This window comes from Mytilus trossulus, chromosome 11 (genome assembly GCF_036588685.1).
Source record: "Mytilus trossulus isolate FHL-02 chromosome 11, PNRI_Mtr1.1.1.hap1, whole genome shotgun sequence".
NCBI lineage: Eukaryota > Metazoa > Mollusca > Bivalvia > Mytilida > Mytilidae > Mytilus > Mytilus trossulus.
The window spans coordinates 60640134-60658289 of NC_086383.1; the positions used below are offsets into that span (position 1 = coordinate 60640134).

Consider the following 18156-nt stretch of genomic DNA (forward strand, 5'->3'; position numbering starts at 1 on the left):
ACCGATTTGTCCATTTAATCATGAGATAAAAAGATTAAATTATTATTATACATTTGGTAGAATTTATCAATGTTAATATATTTGATTTTAGATCCAATGGAATCAACCCTTACAAATATTTCAGATAAAACGGCTGAGCAGGATGCAATATACAAAATGGATTTAGGTATGTTTTATACTGATATATTGTACAACATACTTGCATTTAAAAACTTTTTAGTAGATTGGATTTGAGTAAGAAGATTTGAGAAGGCATTCATATTTTGAATTTTAGAAATTCTTCTTGAGATATTCTTCTGCAACGTTAACGTTAACACAAATTATTGGTATCCTTGATTTAATATTGATAATATATTTGTAACGACATAACATTTCACATCATTTATCTACATGAATTTTCCTTAAAGATTTTTTTCATTAATATTTTTAAGCGATAAAGAATGTTTTTTTGCACTTGATAATTTTCAGGTAATTATACAAAACTAGTCCGGTCATCGATCAAAAACGCAAGTAACGTGGGAAAACATGTCTGCGACGGTTTAATTTTCAATTTTAGAGTCCGATCTTGGCAAGATAACAGAAAATCCACGAGCTACTATGCAAGAATCTGTTTCTCCAATGAAAAAAAATGTTGTTAAGCGAAATCTCCACATTCCACACTTTTATATACACCTGTTTTTAAATTTGAATCATTCGGTAAACTGGTAAAGGTTATGACCCGTAAACGTCTCTTACAAAGATGAAAAGTGCATGCAATATTGCAAACTACTTTACAACTAGTATCTCAATTGTTTGTAAAACTATTTAAAGGTCTTTCCTGTAAAAGTGATGTTTTCGTAATGTTCTTTGGACGACCTTTCGTTTGATATACGACAAGTATACCTTCTGAAACTTTTCGCTTTTTACACTTAATGACCTCATCCGCCTACATATTTGAGATCGGAAGAATGATATATGTGACACAGGGTAGATGACCTTTCATTTGATATGCGACAACGCTATGTTCTAAAAAGTTTCAGTTTTGCACTTAATAACCCCATCCAACCTATTTTTGGAGGTTGGGAATTTGATATTTCAAAAGTACACATCATGAATTTTCATTTGATATACAACAACTCTATCGTAAAAGAAAATTTATTTGTTGCACTCAATGACCCCATCCAACCATTTTTTGGGGGACGTCAATTTGAAATTTGAAATATACGCTTTATGTTCTTTCATTTGATATGCGACAACCTTGCCATCTGAGAAATTTGAATTTTTGCACTAAATGACTCCACCCTTCCACCTGGGATGAAAAAGAGGTTTAAAATTTTCATTTTTAAGTAGAGTTTATTGAGACCTTCAATTTGATGTATCAGATGACCCCATTTGACAAAGTGCCAAAAATGATGCAATACCAATGATATAAATAGAAGTTAGGAAACTTACAAAGTCAACGCAAAACATGAAAATATCAAAATGATTTTTTGGTGTTTTATTAAATGGAATGTTTTTGATATTTGTTTAAACATATAACTATGTTAACCTCTTCAATTTCTTTAACATTTTAAATGGTAAGCTGTTGTTGATTCAGAAATACATGCCGCCGCTCGCAAAATTTCAAACTGCATTATCTCGAAAACGACAATAGATATCTCAAATCTGTTAAAGGGTAAATGATCTACAGTTAAAGGACAACATTATGGAAAAAGATTTGGGACTATTTCAAAGTTCACCAAGGTCACAATTAATCATCAAATATATGATGCAATACCAAACTTAAGAACCGGAAGTCGTGGAGACATGGAACTACCACCATTCAACTCAGGACCACTTGACCTTTCAAATATCACAAGGTCAAGGTCATAGTATACTGTGGAGGTCTTGAATTACTGATCATTTTTGCTGTTTAAAGTAGGTTGATATCTGTTACTTTTAACAAGATAAACACAAAATACTATACTTTTAAGAATCATCCCGTTATTACTTTTTAACAGACAGTCGGACATTTTTGGACTTATCATATAAAATGTAGAGCTCGTCGAGAGGAACATTTTATACGCTGTATGTATGCAGCAAAGTCTTATCGTTTTCCTAATATGTAAGCTTCAAATTGCAGCGTAATTTTTTTTTGCACTCAGTGACCTCTGACCTTGACTGCATATTAAAGGTCACATGAATTAAAGATTATTGGTGAAGGTCCCAAGTCTCTACGACTTCTGGTTCTCGAAATCCTATTCAGCCTCACATGGTAATACATCATGATGAGATCTACATTATGTCCAATTAAGGTCTTGACATCTTTAAAACCAACGAGGGGGGGGGGGGCATGTTGAAAAAAATCAATAAAAGGGAGATAACTCCTAAAGGGGATGATGAAATCCTTAACAGGGTCACTTGATAATACATCTTGGTGAGGTCTAGCGATGGTCCATATTTGGTCTTAATAACTTCAACAGAAACAAGAGGCGGGCATGTCAAAATAATGTTGGAAGAAAAACAAAAAAATTATAAAAATTGAAATGGAGCTTACATCAATAGATATAAACAATTCACCAAAGTTTCATGGACATTGGTGAAAGCCTTTTTGAGTAATTGTCCAAAGTGTTCAAAATCCCCCTTTTTTATGAATAAAGCCCCATAAATCCAAAACTTAAAATCTGAAATCATAAAAATCGAAATGGAGCTTACATCAATAGATATAAACAATTCACCAAAGTTTCATGGACATTGGTGAAAGCCTTTTGAGTTATTGTCCAAAGTGTTAAAAATCCCTCTTTTTTATGAATAAAGCCCCATAAATCCAAAACTTAAAATTTGAAATTTGTAAAAATTGAAAGGGAGCTTACATCAATAAAAATAAACAATTCACCAAAGTTTCATGGACATTGGTGAAAGCCTTTTTGAGTAATTGTACGAAGTGTTAAAAATCCCCCTTTATTTATGAATAAAGCCCCATAAATCCAAAACTTAAAATCTGAAATTAAAAAAAAACGAAAGGGAGCTTACATCAATAGATATAAACAATTCACCAAAGTTTCATGGACATTGGTGAAAGCCTTTTTGAGTATTGTCCGAAGTGTTGAAAATCCCCCCTGTTTTATGAATAAAGCCCTATAAATCCAAAACTCAAAATTTGAAATTTGTAAAAATTGAAAGGGAGCTTACATCAATAGAAATAAACAATTCACCAAAGTTTCATGGACATTGGTGAAAGCTTTTTTGAGTAAATGTCCGAAGTGTTAAAAATCCCCCTTTATTTATGAATAAAGCCCCATAAATCCAAAACTTAAAATTTGAAATTTGTAAAAATTGAAAGGGAGCTTACATCAATAAAAATAAACAATTCACCAAAGTTTCATGGACATTGGTGAAAGCCTTTTTGAGTAATTGTACGAAGTGTTAAAAATCCCCCTTTATTTATGAATAAAGCCCCATAAATCCAAAACTTAAAATCTGAAATTAAAAAAAAACGAAAGGGAGCTTACATCAATAGATATAAACAATTCACCAAAGTTTCATGGACATTGGTGAAAGCCTTTTTGAGTGTTGTCCGAAGTGTTGAAAATCCCCCCTGTTTTATGAATAAAGCCCTATAAATCCAAAACTCAAAATTTGAAATTTGTAAAAATTGAAAGGGAGCTTACATCAATAGAAATAAACAATTCACCAAAGTTTCATGGACATTGGTGAAAGCTTTTTTGAGTAAATGTCCGAAGTGTTAAAAATCCCCCTTTATTTATAAATAAAGCCCCATAAATCCAAAACTTAAAATCTGAAATAACCAAAAAAAACGAACGAGAGCTTACGTCAATAGATATAACAATTCACTTAAGTTTCATGGAAATAAGTGAAGGTGTTTCTGAGTTATTGTTCGAAGTGTGGACGACGGAAGGACAGACAGACGGACGGACGGACTGACGGACGGACGGGCGGACGGACAGACAGACGGACGGACGGACGGACTGACGGACGGACGGGCGGACGGACGGACGGACGGAAAACGGTATACCATAATACGTCCCGTCCCGGGCGTATAAAAAGGCAAATGAACATAATGACAATAAAACATAAATAACAACAAACTAATAGCAGTTAACTGACATGCCACCTTCAGACTTCAATTAAACTGGTTGAAAGAATATGTATTCACCATATTAATATGTGGTACAAACCCTCCCGTTAGGGTTTTACATATAGTATCATACCATCATAACATATATGAGAAGAACATACCACAGTGGCGCTTGTCATGCCAACAACTGGTTTTTTAATACATGTGTTTAGTTCCGATGCAAAGACCCTATCAGTGAATCAATATTAAAGCCAAAATATGCAATCTTTAATGACCTAACATAAGTATCGTAACTATATCTCTTCTTACTGAGTCTATTTAAAGGTTTTTGTAGCTACTGAGGTGAATACTGACATTTTTGTGCTTTATAAAGAATATCACCATAAAAGATTGGGTGTCAAATACTTGAACGTATAAGAAGAATGCATGTTGAGCTACATTTACGAATGATGCCCTTGTACCAAGATAAAATTTAGTAAATATTTTGACGAGTTTGTGATATCAAAAACCCTGGTGTAGTAATTTTTCAGTAATACATAAATTGATCTCGTTAAAATCTAAAACATTGATACTTACACGAGCGAATCGTACAAATTGAGATATATAAACGCCGCAAAATGGTGAAAAGGAAACGTCACCATCCAAAAATGGATAATTAACGATAGGAAAAGAACAATCATCTCTTTTATCATAAATTTTAGTGTTAAGCTTTCCGTTCATGATAAAGATATCAAGATCGAGGGAGAGGCAGTTCACTATAGTAAACTTCATATAGATGCTCCTATTTTCAAATTCGGGTAGTTATCTTTATATCCAGTCAATAAGTGTATACAAACATCATGTTAAACAAATAAGATATTATTTTTGTTTAAACAAATTCAACAATGTACAGTAACTTATTACTTTCAGACTACGAAACTGACGAGGATAACGTGTGTGTGTGTCGTGGATGTTTTAAGGAATTCTCTACACTGGAAGCATTGCAAAGACACAAACTAAGCTTTTGTAGACAACAAACTGGTACATCAGGTAAAACATGCCTTGAAAATAAATCATAATACATAAAATGCTCCAACTCTGTGTATACATGTAGGTGCAAAGTATAAATATAATAGTTTTTTTTGGGGGGAGAGGGGGGATTCTGCAAAGGAGACTTAAGCAAAGATGTCTCATGATGAATTAATTGTATAACTCACTGTGTCTAGAAAGTTGGTCGTCCGATGCATTTTCTAGAATATAGGTGGAACAAAAGAGTTCCAAATCTATTTGAAAGCCTAGGGTGAACAACAAAATGTCTTTGAAAACGCGAGCAACCGTATCACAAGAATGGAACGGAAAAGAATAGCCAAATCCTGATAACTTCGAACTTGCTATGTATAGTATATAAATGTGTCAGCCATAAATAATATCTCGTTGAACTGATTGCGTAATGGCAAAAAAGTGATGCAATGAACACCAAGTATCATATTATCTTTTATATGCGAGTCGTCATTCGACCGTATAAAATATAGACCCGTGTGAAGTGAAATTATTATCGCTTTCAGCAGTTTGATTTACAAAATATGTCACAAACAACCTAGTAGTGATTGCGTGTATTTCTCTTAAAAGCATCTACGAAATATAAGGTGTGTTAGATCAGTTGGATTCTTTTCTAATATTGACCAAATTAACATTATTAAAAAATGAAGTATATTTCGTTTAAAGAATAGTATTTAATTTTTACCGTAATCTTGAAATTGAAAATGTTTGTTTCATTTTAGAAAAATAACATCACAACAAAAGAATGACTTGGTTAATGTACATGTTACAACCCTATTTGAAATGTGTATCGTTATTTAATAATTTCTACAGACGGCTAAAAATGCTATTAATCCCATAGACGACAATAGTTGCTTTTTACGAGATAAAGACTTCGAGTATTGATTTGAACTTAAACTTATTTTGATATTTACGTCGAATGTATTTAATGGTCGATTATAACCTTCAATACATTGCGGTTAACATAAATAGTTCAGGAAACAGAACTACTGAAATTACGTGTTATGTATAAATCGAAGGTAACATAATAGAATTATTTCCCTGTTACATGCACGTTGTCAAATATTACAATGTTATCGACTATGCACATGATGGAGCTAATCTTGAAATGTTTCAATAGAATTATGGTATGATTTGTACAGAATCATATATACATTTTTTTAGTTTGAATGCATTATTCCTTTTTTCTATATATTATGTATTTGTATAAAAACTTACTGTTATGTATTTTTTTATTAATCTCAATTTAGTGAAAATCCTTGCATCCCTGCATGCTTGTGTTTTGCACAGTGAAGGTTACAAAAGAAGCTTCTAAATTATTGTTTATCGAAGTATAAATTAAAGGTATACATTCTTATTGACCAATCTTATTCAAGTATATATAGATATATAGAGTTTGGCAGATAAAAAACTGTGTATGACCAAAACAACATTTTCCCAACGACTGCATTCTTCTCATACCGTTGTAAGCTGAGTATATATTCTGCAAGGTAAAATGGCCGGAAAGACAAAATAGGGATTTGGTGCCTAGAAACATTGCACCATTCAGTCAGTAACTATAAACAGAATCATAACTAGACCAATTGGGCAATATATGTAAATTGTCTAATCTTCTTAGTTTTATGTTACTCCAACTGCTACAGATTTCAAACCAGAGCCTTAAAACTTTTTGACAATCACCAACTTGCGTCAAGACCCTTGTACATAGACGACAACGCTAGACCACACAGGACAATGGTTGTAACCGAGTACAAAGACCAAGAAGCCATTGACACTATATCTTGGCCTTCCAATACTTGAATGCCATTGACAGAAATCTCAATTGCAGAGATCCACCACTTCAAAATGTTAGAGTTGCAATTGTTTGTGAATGGAATAATTCCGCAACTAAACCTCAGAAGGCTTGTACAGAGTATGAGATGCCGTGTTATGGAACTGTACCGTTGGAATGGTGGTTACACATCCTGTTGACTCAAATATTGATATCAAATTTGCCGAACATATCAAATATTATTTGTAAAGAATTTAAATGAAATTGGGGAGATTAATGTTTGTAAAAAAAATAAAATTCACAGTGAAATTTAAATTCTGTTTCTGATTTGTGTTATATGCACTATTTACGGGGCGCCGAATGGGACTCTTGTGGTTTTGTACTCAACATTCAATTTTGTACGGACAAAAGTGACTTTTGTTCAACAAAAATGAGTTCAGTTTAACAAAATTTGTATCATACTACTAATTTAAAATTTTGTCATACAAAATTATCTATCAGCGGACAAAAGTCACTTTTGTCATGACAAAATTCATTTTTGTTACACAGACTTGACTTTTGTTACATAATTTGAAAATTGGGCGACAAAAGTGAATTTTGTATTCAAAGTAGTTTAGTTTGGTTTCTGTAGACTAATTTGCATACAAAATCGACTTTTGTTACACAAAATTGACTTTTGTGAGACAAAATTGACAAAATTGACTTTTGTCTCAACAAAATTGACAAAATTGACTTTTGTGAGACAAAATTGACTTTTGTGAGACAAAATTGACTTTTGTGAGACAAAATTGACCAATGTGAGACAAAATTGAAAATTGTCTCAACAAAATTAACAAAATTGAATTTTGTCTCAACAAAATTGACAAAATTGAATTGTGTCTCAACAAAATTGACAAAATTGGATTTTGTCTCAACAAAATTGATTTTTGTCTCACGAAAGTAAATTTTGTCTCCGGGAGTCAATTTTGTCGTCACAAAAATGAATTTTGTCGTCACAAAATTGACTTTTGTCTCAACAAAATTGACAAAATTGACCTTTGTCTCAACAAAATTGACTTTTTAAAATTATCTATCAGCGGACAAAAGTCATTTTTATTACACAGACTTGACTTTTGTTACATAATTTGAAAATTGGGCGACAAAAGTGAATTTTGTATTCAAAGTAGTTTAGTTTGGTTTCTGTAAACTAATTTGCATACAAAATCGACTTTTGTTACACAAAATTGACTTTTGTGAGACAAAATTGACAAAATTGACTTTTGTGAGACAAAATTGACTTTTGTGAGACAAAATTGACCAATGTGAGACAAAATTGAATATTGTCTCAACAAAATCGACTTTTGTCTCAACAAAATTAACAAAATTGAATTTTGTCTCAACAAAATTGACAAAATTGAATTTTGTCTCAACAAAATTGACAAAATTGAATTTTGTCTCATCAAAAATTGACAAAATTGAATTGTGTCTCAACAAAATTGACAAAATTGGATTTTGTCTCAACAAAATTGATTTTTGTCTCACGAAAATAAATTTTGTCTCCGGGAGTCAATTTTGTCGTCACAAAAATGAATTTTGTCGTCACAAAAATGAATTTTGTCGTCACAAAAATGAATTTTGTCGTCACAAAATTGACTTTTGTCTCAACAAAATTGACAAAATTGACCTTTGTCTCAACAAAATTGACTTTTGTCTCAACAAAATTAGCAAAATTGACTTTTGTCTCAACAAAATTGACAAATAGATTTTTGTCTCAACAAAATTGACAAAATTGACTTTTGTCTCAACAAAATTAACAAAATTGACTTTTGCCGCAACAAAATTAACAAAATTGATTTTTGTCTCAACAAAATTTACAAATTTGAATTTTGTCTCACAAAATTGAATTTTATCTTTCAAAATTGAATTTTGTCTCACAAAAGTTAATTTTGTCTCACAAAATTGAATCTTACCTCACACAATTGACTTTTGTGATTTAATTTCCATATCAGGTAACAAAAGTCAATTTTGTATGCAAATATAAACTGTTTCTATTTGCATACCTTTTAGACAAAATTGGCTTTTGTCATGACAAATATGATTTTTGTCTACACAAATGAATTTTGTCATCACAAAATTGAAGTTCTCACAAAACAAGTCTGTAGCACATAGTTTTGTAAGACAAAAATGATTTTGTTATGACAGAATTGAATTTTGTACAAAACCACAAGAGCCCCATTCGGCGCCCCGTACTATTTCTATGAACGCAAAATGTACATGCATAGAACCTGAATAAGTGACCAAACTTAAATATATGATTTGTAAATGATATATGTTTGCAAAATTGCTACATGAATGTTTTCTTTTTTTCGAGAAATAACAGATTTTTTTAAATGAAAAAAAAATCGGTGCAATGAAAACAGGTGGTGCTTAATTGTTGGCTTATTCGAACAAAAACAGGTAACTGTACGGCTTTCAACAGTGCTCAAACTCATGTCTTGTAATAAGCTATGGAAGTCTACGGTATGACTTAATGTTTAACAAACAAATCGAAAAACGAACAAAGGACTGCTTATCATAAAAATGATAACGAAGATCACATTGCTACAACCACTGAATTACAGAAGCCTGACTTGAGACAAGATACACAGAAAGTTGCGGAATTGATATCTCAATTTCACGTATTCTGGTTAAATTACACAATAGTACAACATCAGAAAACTGTTTGAAAATATCTACAAACATCAGATCAGTACAAACAAACTGAGAAAGAGACAAAAGGCATACGGTACCGATTTAGGAGTGTTATTTCTCAATTGATGATAAATGCAAATATAAATAAGTTTAACAAAATTGCAATGGTTAAATTGTGTCAAGTGTTCATTAACGTCAGGCGAATTTGATAAACATTCTGATATCGTTCGTATTCTCAAGTAAAAGAAGGTGATGTTAAAATTCATTTTGATTGAAAACCAAGTGATCATGATTTGGAAATTACCCCAAAAACTCAGTCAAAAAATATAAATGGGATAAATATAAATATAGATGGCAAGCCGAGCGCCGTTTACGTTCGGTATCGAATAATTTAAGAATTTCTCTGAATTGTTAGCAAAGGATAAAGTACACATAGGCAAAAACATAGATGTATGTAAATAAATGTCCAACTGTATTTATGACCTGTTTTCCGCAATATAGGCATATAATCGTCGTCAGAATTCCATTGGTATAAATTACATCACGCATCTCGAATTTCTTCGTGCTTGAAAAGTGTTTGATGTTGTTACGAAAGAAAGGGACGCTGCAGGTCTTGATGCAAATACGCGGACGCAGGCTGGTGTGATATCGGTATATTAAGAAACGGCATAACATGATAAGGGTTTCTTTGGCTTGGATAATTCCGTACAACTTCGAGACACGTTTCTTTATTTGTATGGTTTGCATTTTGCATGAAGGGGATGCAATAAACACCAACGGTTCAGACATAATTCTTATCCGCAAGTAACTGGCTGTTGTATAAAGAGATATTTCAAAGTCAATGCAGGTGGTCTTTGGCACAGCAAATTTGTTCCAAAATGTCTCCGAGCATTTGAAAAACCAGAAAACAAGGATAAATGTATTGTTACAGTATTACAGTATTACAGTACAGGTCACTTTTGTAAGTAGCTCGTTATTTATAAATAACTTTTTAAATAGGGGTAGATTTCATTTAACGCGTTAATACCACAGTTCCACTAGGCCACGATCGCACTATGATCTGTGAAAAAAATGTAAACTTTGATGATAATAGTACGATCATGTAGATCGCAGTAATGTCGTATCACGGTCGTGGTGAGGCCTTCAAGATCGTGATGAACGAGGCCAACTTTGAACATGTTCAAAACAATCGTGGTGCGGTCGTGGCGAAATCAGATCGTAGTAGACGCGTAGTGATAGCGAACTAAGATCGTAATAAGATCGCAAAGATCGTTGTACCATCGTAGCGAGAGCGTAGCGAAAGCGTGATTCTATTCGGAGAGTCTATGCTACGATCTCACAGCGACGTTATTACGACCTTACTACGACCACCACGTTATCACTGCGACCAAACTACGCTTCAACTACGACTATATCACGCTGTTCACGACCATAGCACGATTCTAGCACGCCCTTGCCGTCCTTATCATGCTCTTCTTTCGACCTGACTACGTTCATACTACGACCATCATTCTCATTGTTATTTTCAAATGGAATATATATAAAAGCTCCCTAGATTTTAATTGTCTGTATGTAATTATCCATTTGCTCTAACGGCTCAACCATGCTTATCGTTTTACATAGATAAGACTGTTGGTTTTCCCGTTTAAATCGTATTACACTGGTAAATTTTTGGTTCCTTTATAGCTTGCTGTTCGGTGTGAGCCAAGGCTCCGTGTTGAAGGCCGTACCTTGACCTATAATGGTTTACTTTTATAAGTACTCAATTATAATCCTGGTACCTTTGATAACTATTTATAATTTATTATTTGGATGGAGAGTTGTCGCATTGGCACTCATACTACATCTTCCTATATCTATTGACACACCAGTGTCATCTCTCCTATCGTTTTCCTAAATATCGTCATTTGAGCTATATGGACCAGCAATAAGATTGTAATTTACGTTGGATTTGTCGGTCCGACATCTCTGCTTGATCAGGATTCACTACTTTGCTCCCTCTGCCTTTACATCAACTCCTACCACCACGCCCACATGTTCTAGTATATTTTGGTGGCATAATTGTATAGTTTACGAGAAACATATAAGTCAGAAATAGAAGGGATGGAACTGTATTGAGATGGAACACGAGGTGACGTTATTGATGAGAACGTAGTAAGGGACGACAATAAAAAATTAATTGCAGGTCATAGTAGTAATGCAGTAAGAGTTTACGGAAGGACTTCTGCCGATCAACAAATATATGCACCTAACATCTTGTATGGATTTAGACTAGTATATGGAAGTAAGAAGGCAAATCCATCAGCAGCTGCTGGTGCACCAGTTGGTAGTGTTCGGTTGAATGTTCAACAGACGGGTGACAAAATGACTGTTACTTGCAACTTTTCTTTCAATTTTTAGATAAGATCAATTCATGTAGAATAAAATGAATAAACTATGTTTACAAACAGTTACAATAGTTTTTTATTCAGGATAAAATAATGACTGACACGGGTCATTATTTTATGCCTTAGAGCACATTTCATTGAACAATGTTATCGTCCGGGTTGATTATGCAGATAAATGACCTTTCGTTCTGAAAGCAATTAACTCCATATAAGTTTATAATTGTAAACTATCAACATATTAAACTAATAACATATTCATGAAAAAAATGCAAATTCAAAAATGTTCAGTAACTTATTACTTTCAGACTACGAAACTGACGAGGAAAACAGTAGTCTGCGAGGTGTATGCTTTGAAGAATTCTCAACTCTGGAAGAAATGCAAAGACACAAACTAAGCTCTTGTAGACAACAAACTGGTACTTCAGGTAAAACATGCTTGAAAATAAATCATAATACATTAAGCTCTCAATATAAGTATATAACTGTATACTATCAACATATTAAACTAATAACATACTCATGAAAAAAAGCAAATTCAAAAATGTTCAGTAACTTATTACTTTCAGACTACGAAACTGACGAGGATAACAGTAGTCTGCGTGGTGTATGCTTTGAAGAATTTTCTACTCTGGAAGTATTGCAAAGACACGAACTAAGCTCTTGTAGACAACAAACCCCTACTTCAGGTAAAACATGCTTGAAAATAAATCATAATACATAAAGCTCTCCATTCCTGTATATACATGTAGTCGCAAAGTATGAACAGAATAGTTTTTGTTTCTGCGAAGAAGACTACTGGAAAATATGTCTCATGAGAAATCAATTAGATAACTAACTTAGTCTAGAAAGTTGGTCGCCCACATTTTCTAAAATAGGGCTCGAACAAAAGGGCTACAATTTTGTTAAAAAGTCTAGGGCGAACAGTAAAGTGTATTTGAAAACGGGAGGCGAGCAACTATATCACAAGATTAGAACGGAAAAGAATAGCCTAATCTTTAAAGCATCTACCGTGCTATGTATATTATCTAAATCTGTTATCAGATTATATCTCGTTTAAATGAATGAGAAATGACAACGAAGTAATACAATAAACATCAAATATCATAGTATCTTGAATATGCGAGTCGTCATTTAATCGTATAAGGCCGTGTTCACACTGACCTAAATTCGGTGTTGTGTTAGTGTAACTCACACGTAAACTAAACACAATTGCGTTCCCATTGATAAAACTCAATGTTTACATATAGTTTAAATCACGTTTTACCTACACACAGTCGATAGTCAATGTAGGCCTTATGTAGGTTAAATGTACACAAAACTAGGCATTTAGGACATTAGTTTTATCGTGTAAATATTTAAGGAGGAAATTATTTTTGAGTAAAATTGATATTTTTGATATTTATTAGTTGTCTAAATTTTACAGATTTTTTTTGTTAAATAAAATTAACGTACTTTATAAACTCCTAATCAAGACTCACAGCAACATCATTGCCGAACCCATAAGGCAGCAACCAATTGATTTTCGGGGGAGGGGCTAATATAGTTGAGTATAAAACATAAAGGCAAGGGGGTGGGGTGGTGAGCTATGGAGTTTGTTTTGGAAACAAAAAATGTTTCCAGTTTTTGGCCCTGAAAAAAATTTGTTTGTTTCACCCTCAGCTGCCACTATATATAATGCTAAAATTGATTTCGACTTGTCACCAAAATTTGTTCTGAAAAAAAATCAATAGTTCACGCCTCCCCCCCCCCCCCCCCCTCCACAAAAAATGAAGTAAATAGTTGCTGCCTAATTCATTTGAAAAAGTTGACTTGACGTACACAGAAATATTCTTCACTGGTCTTTACTAAAAAAAACGATTCACGCATAAATGCATGACTAAAAAAAATGTAAGGTAAATGATATGTTTGTCTAGTATCTCAGATCCGTTATCACACGTAAAATAAATTAAAAAAAAACGTTACCCTATTCCTTTACCAAATACTTTTTGGAGAAAAAATACCATTTGAAACGAAAAGAAAAGATAAAAATGTAGTGATGCCTAATATCTCAATCCTCTTTTTTTCGGCTGTAAGCACGCTGTTGCAGCTAACGTTTTCTAATGCGTTATCGAGACATCTCTAGTATATTCAAACTACTGCCAACTATAAAAATGGTTTTCATAAAGTAGCAACCACTTAACTTAAAAAAAGGGGGAGGGTTATTTTTTTTTATCTGAGTCAGATTTTTTTTTCGCGCGTACGTTTTTATTCCTTTTTTTTCGATGCTGGTGATCAAATACTTTTTTTTCAATAATTAACACTATAATGTATGGGGAAACTCTTGATTCAGAATAAAAAAAAATTATCATCTGTATGACCATCTTTTTTTTATCAAATTGGGGATCGGAATATTTCCATTTCCATCCCCAACCCCCCTTTTGAAGTCAAATGGTTGTTCCCTTACCGCTAGAATTTTTTTTCAAAATTTTGAATTCAGTTCTACGTAATGAACATTTAAATGACATATAGTTTACCAATCGGAACAAATCTTATGTACAGGTACATTTGTAGCTAAACAAGGTGTATAGAAGTGAACAAATGTAATGTGAAACCAGTGTACACTACACTAAACTAATTGTAAACATGTTTACTCTACACGGCGTTTGGTGTGAACACGGCCTAATATATACACTTGTTTTTATCAAAATCATTATCACTATTCACAATTTGATCATCTGATTAATGTGTGTCGCAAACAAACTAGTATGAATTGCGTGCATTTCTCTTTTAATGCATCCACCAAATATAAACTGTGTTAACCCAGTTGGCTTCTTTTGAAATATTGGCCCCCTATTAACATTATTCAAAATTGAAAATTACCGAAGTAGTATATTTCATTTAACGAATAGATTTTGATTTTATAGTTATCTCGAAATTGAAAATGTTTGTTTCATTTAGGAAAATACATTACAATAGACGAATGACTCGGTTAATGTACACGATATAACATTATTTATACTTTATACTTTTTATCTTTATTTAAAAATTTCTACAGAGTGCTAAAAAAGTATTTTTCCCAGTAAACGACAATAGTAGCTTTTTAACGAGATAAAAACATAATGAATTTGATTTTAAACTAGACCTAGCTAGAATTTGAACAAAATCATTTGGAACTTTATTTAGTTTTGACCAATAAATATCTTGGTTTAATACAGAGCATAACGCAGTATTTAGAAATAAAAAAATACCGGATGCACACATCGACAGATCAAAACATACAAAGTCTTCAACCTTCAACGCATTGTGAATTTTGTGGTTAACATAGAAGATCAGGAAACAGAAATAATGAAATTACGTGTTATATATTAATCACAGGTAACATATTATAATTATTTCCCGGTTAATGCACATTGTCAAATATTACAATTTGGTCAGTTAGGCACATGACGGAGCTTATATTGAATTATTTCAATGAACTAATACATTGGTTTGAGTTATATAGAATTTCATTTGGTTTCCAAAATCACTTTGACTACGTGATTATATACCTTGTAAGTCATTTAGTATGGAATACCGTAGCTGTTTTATAGTGTTAATATCTAATGTGTTTTGTCGATTTATCGTTTTGTCTTTACGTTCTGTCATTTCTGCTTTGTGATATGTGTAAGTTCCTTTATTATCAGCCACTACATCTCTGTGTAATGTCAAGTTAGTTGTGTGTTTGTCATTCCCTTTTAAAATCACTTTATTGATTTCATGTTTATTTTAGACAAAGACACTACTGCCATATCATTAGCACTTTATCGATACTTGTGTGAAAAAATAGTTGGAACTGAAAGTCATGTTAAAACAATCAGACTTATGAATAATATCTGGGACAATATGATAAGCAGCAAGCATCTTGTATCTATTATAAGTGGCAGTTTTGGAGAAGGGCTTCTGATGAGAGGTAGTGATTTGACTGTGATAACTATATCAAAATCAATCGAGGTGAATGCAGATGAAAACAAACGACTAGATCCTAATATATCATGTTTTAGGATGGATACAGAAGATGTAAAACCTGGTTTTACGCATTTGCTCGCAGAAAACTATAGTAGAACATTTTTAAGATGCTATGAAGAAATTAATGGAAAACTTTATTTATCGAGTACATTATTAAAACGTTATCTATTTGTCAATCGAGATACTCACATAATTCATGGACCGTGTTTATCGGACAAATTCGGACTTATTGACGATTCAATGTGCTTACATTGTAAAACATGGATATCACAAGCATCACAATGGATATCAAGGTCAAGTAATTCATGGCCAAGCAATGATGTCAAACAAAGTATCATAAAACATGGAGTACTTTTTCTACCAATCGGAGTCAAGGGATCATTCAAAGAAGATATAGAATGGCGAATATCTTTTTCTGTTGGTGAAAAAATGCTGATAAGCACTTTCACACATACACAATTATTATGTTATGCCCTCCTCAAAATTGTTTTGAAAGATGTCATAGCAATGAACGCCGAATGTAAAGATTTACTCTGTTCATATCACCTGAAAACAATTATTTTCTGGATATCAGAGGAATTACCTCAATCCATATGGAAACCTGACAATCTTATACCTTGTTTTAAGCGATGTTTTAGCAGGCTTATTTATTGTGTGGAGTATTCATCTTGTTTGCATTACTTTATTCCGGAGAACAACATGTTTGAGGACAGAATAGAGGGCCGTGCTCGTAGAGAACTTCTAAATACACTATATACCCTTCGTTGTTACGATTGGCGTTGCGTCTTATTGTCAGATCAACTAACTGAATGGCGGCCTGAATTAATGGTAATGGATGACATCGCGTTACATACATTGCATTTAATCGAGGTTAAAAAAACACTTTATTCTGAACATTTATATTGGCCAAATTTTATGGATTTTAACATACGAACTTGTACCTACAAAAGAAATTTACACAGGCTACTTGTTTGTGACAAATCCGCAGTAAAATACTTACATACATACTACCTGTCAAGGTGGTGTGCACAATATGCACAGTCTATTTCACTGACTTTTACTAGAAGTAATAAGCTACAATACAAACAGTATACTTCATGTCTTTGTACTTTGCTACAGAATATTCACCATGACGCTGTTTCTGGTTGGCTGATGTTAGCTTCGTTGTTCTATAAGTCAAAACAATACCAATTAGCGTTATTCATCCTTAGGTATTCTTTGTCGAAATTTACTTCCGAAAAACTTTACAGATTCATGGAAATGTCAGATATTCATTACCGATTGCTCAAACTGATATCATTTCAAAAGAAAATAATAGTTCGAATATGGAAAATATTGCTTGTAGATGATATAACTTTTCATAGAAACTGCGAGCTCATCCCAGATGAACTTCAAATGGAGGTGGAAAGTGGAGATTATTTTGTTTCCTCCATAGTTTATTGTTATTTTCTTACATTTTTGTGTCATTATCATCTAAATAATGTCAGACAATGTCACAATGCCATCGAAGATTTGGAACATATAATAAGAGAAAAATATCTTATCGGGAAAGATAAAACACTTCAATATCAGGTTTACAGAATTCTTCGTATTGCTTCACACTTATTATGGAACCGGGGTGCCGCTCGTCAAGCAGTCAAAAAAAGAAAGACTCTGATCCCGAATTTAATACTAATATGATAAGAACTTCTTCAATGAGGTCATTGTACAATTTGTACATCCAGTTGGACAAATGATTTTTAAAGGATAGACTTATTCCGGAGTTGTAAACTGTTTTATTAAAACATGTTTTCTTTTGCACTTTTATGTATGTTTAGTAAGCAGCTGGGTTTTTTTGTTGTTATTCGAAATTCAATTTATGACTATCAACCAAAGAAATACCATTAAAATATGATATACCAAGAACCAAAACAAACACACTTTATAATGAGAAAGATGAATATTTTAGATATACTTACTGGAGATGTGACGAGATTATTGAAGCTGTTAATTTTATCCTTGATAATATATGTACGATTCGGCAACAAAATGGAAAACCCGTGTAAACGGAAAAATCCACATTGCTTTACAATATAGAAATGGTATTCTACTAATTAGACATGTATTGCGTTAGGAGATCATTGTCATATTTTGTTAATAGAAAAACAAACAAGGGAAAAGTTCTATATCGAGGAGCAAGTGATCATAATACTGGCGTTTCTAAACACGCTATGGTATCAGGGCCAATGCAACAACTCTCCATTTCCATA

At 32.8% G+C, this 18156-nt stretch overlaps 1 protein-coding gene across 1 annotated transcript; it reads left to right on the forward strand.

Annotated features, from left to right (window-relative positions):
• Positions 1 to 66: 66 nt before the first annotated feature.
• Positions 67 to 17703, forward strand: LOC134690214 (uncharacterized). The gene is made up of 5 exons (XM_063550189.1): positions 67 to 166; positions 4967 to 5086; positions 12229 to 12348; positions 12490 to 12609; positions 15672 to 17703. Exons 1-5 carry the CDS (start codon positions 70 to 72, stop codon positions 17585 to 17587), a joined length of 2373 nt encoding a protein of 790 aa, XP_063406259.1. The 5' UTR covers positions 67 to 69; the 3' UTR covers positions 17588 to 17703.
• The last annotated feature ends 453 nt before the right edge of the window (positions 17704 to 18156 follow it).